This window comes from Myotis lucifugus, unplaced genomic scaffold, assembly GCF_000147115.1.
Source record: "Myotis lucifugus unplaced genomic scaffold, Myoluc2.0 scaffold_1730, whole genome shotgun sequence".
NCBI classification, from domain to species: domain Eukaryota; kingdom Metazoa; phylum Chordata; class Mammalia; order Chiroptera; family Vespertilionidae; genus Myotis; species Myotis lucifugus.
The window spans coordinates 36076-38389 of NW_005872778.1; the positions used below are offsets into that span (position 1 = coordinate 36076).

Here is a 2314-nt window from a genome sequence, read left to right on the forward strand (position 1 = left end):
AGGCAGCACTCACGTCGCCCACTTTGATCCTGCCGTGCTCCTCCAGCAGCCGCTTTTTGATCTGAGGCCACAGCGAGTGAGGCACGTAGAGGCGGGAGCAGGCTGAGCACTTCTGGCCACTGTACTCGAAGGCCGAGCGCAGGGTCCCGCTCACCACGCTGTCCACGTCCGCGGAGCGGTGCACAAAGTGGAAGTTCTTCCCACCGCACTCTACAGGGGCCGGGGTGGGGAACAAATGAAGGAGCAGGCTCCTCCGGCCAGCTCAGGGGCCCACCACACTGCCTACACCTGTCCACGGGGCCCTGTGATCAGCCCCCCCATACCAGGCGGATGAGAGCAGGGGAGGCACAGAGTGAGAGCTGGACAGCATCCCAGAAACCAATGAGCCAGGCCTATTCTCCCACTCTACAGATGAAAAAACTGATGCCCAAGGGTGAAGGGCATCAGGGGTCATCAGGAACAACTCCCCCATTATACAGATGAAATAACTGAGGCCAGGGCCAGGGTGCTGCCCAATACAATGACAGAGGAAATAGCAGAATCCTAGGCCCCCAGAAGTGGCACAGCTTTTCCCTAACCCCCCAACCCAGCAAGAGGAGGGGGGTCCACCCATGTCAATGCCAGGGCTCCTTCCCTACTCATGGTACTTAAATTGCTGAATGAATGAGGCATAAATGAATGAATGAATGAAAGAAAAATGCATCCTGAGGCACAGGTGCTCTGCACACCCCCAGTGCCTGCCAAAGCAAGGTTCTGTACCTAAGGCCCCCCAGGGCTCAGTTCCTGCAGCACGACCCTACCTATGGCTGCATCCTCTCCTCCTCTTTCATGATGGCCAGGAAAGGAAGGGGTCCCTGGAGCCACCAGGGAGGGGGCAGGGAGAGGGGCCCTTACCTCCAGCCAGGCGTGGGAAGGTGCGATAGCGATCCAGGTTCTGGGCTACCTGCTTCCACAGGTTTTTAAAGGTGCTGAAATCAGAGGACAGGGTGGGGATTAGGGAGCCAGCTCGGGTATCTGAGGGTGAAGGTCGTGGGGGGTGGGGCACAGGTCCCACCAGAAGCGGCCGAAAAGTCAAGTGAGGAACGCCAGGGTCAACAGCCCAGGAGGCGAGCAGGGGTCCCAGCAGAGGTGGTGGGGGACCCAGTAGGTGGTGGCAGCTGGAAATGGGCAGCACCCAGGCCTATGGGGAGGCAGCAAGGGGAGCCTGGTGGCAAGATGGTGCAGAGAAGACCAGGGAGTGGGGAGGAAGTACTGGGTTCAAGCTCTGACTCAGACACCATGGCTGTGTGACCTTCCGCTCATTACTTAACCTCTCTGAGCCTCAACTCCTGTGCCTCACCTGGGAACTGGAGGGAACAATCCCACGGCGGGGCTGTTCACTGCAATGAGTCCAGTGTTAGGACAGTGCCGGGCACACTAGGTGCCGGTGGGGGACAGACACTGTCACTATCTGCATGGGGCTCCAGGGGCCAAACTGAGGAGGATCCTGGGAGAGGAAGCGTAGGCCCCCGCCTCCTCCCTGGGCGCCTCCTCCCTGGGCTCCGAGTGTGACCAACCTCAGCACCGCAAAACAATAAAAATGCTAATCACCAGGGAGCCAGCGACACAGTAGCTAATACTAATTTATGACTTTCCCACCTTTGAGCCTCTGCTCATCAGAGCATGGCAAATGGGGGCCAAGCCTGCTCCGCCCGCTAACAGGCAGGGCCCCGCGGGGCTGTGCTGGCAGAGCAGGCCTTTGGAAACGGCCCTCCTCAGCAATTCTAACGCCATGCCACCCAGCACACCCCGGAGGGATGCGGGTGGGGGAGCCGGAGGCCAGCAGAGAGAAGCCACCGCCGGGGTCCCAGTGACACCCGGGAGGACCCCCGTGCTGACCCGGTGATCCGTGGGCACCCCAAACTCGAAGTAGCCAACATGTGAGTCATCTCTGTCCCACCCTCCCGCTGCAGGGCCTGCCAGGTGTCACCTTGTGAACGAGGCCTCCTGCCCTGAGCCTGGACGTTCCCGCTGACTCCCACCCCGACCCCCCGGACAGGCGATCGAATCTGCCCGCTGCTCATTCCCAGGTCTCCACCCGGGTTCAGGCCCTGTCGTCCTGTCCCATGTAGAGCGACGTGTGTGGCAGAGCCATCACTAGGGCAGTGAAGACACGGAGGCTCAGAGAGGGGAAGTGGCCCCCCAACAGCAGCACAGCAAGTGAGTCCGGTCAGCGGCAGACCGTGTCACACGCCATCTTATTCGCTCCTCACAGCCCAGCTCGGGACAGAGGTGCAAGGCGAGCCTCCCTAAAGCACCCTGCCTCCCCAACTCC

At 60.7% G+C, this 2314-nt stretch overlaps 1 protein-coding gene across 1 annotated transcript in view; it reads right to left on the bottom strand.

Annotated features, from left to right (window-relative positions):
- The window catches only part of LOC102428056 (delta-1-pyrroline-5-carboxylate dehydrogenase, mitochondrial-like), a 17261-nt gene that overhangs the window by 1145 nt on the left and 13802 nt on the right, over positions 1 to 2314 (bottom strand). Inside the window, exons 7-9 of the mRNA XM_023748725.1 lie at positions 1340 to 1346; positions 895 to 1180; positions 14 to 210 (exon numbers count right to left, since the gene is read on the bottom strand). Of these exons, the coding sequence (XP_023604493.1) occupies positions 14 to 210; positions 895 to 1180; positions 1340 to 1346 (490 nt within the window). The remainder of the gene's footprint in view (positions 1 to 13; positions 211 to 894; positions 1181 to 1339; positions 1347 to 2314) is intronic.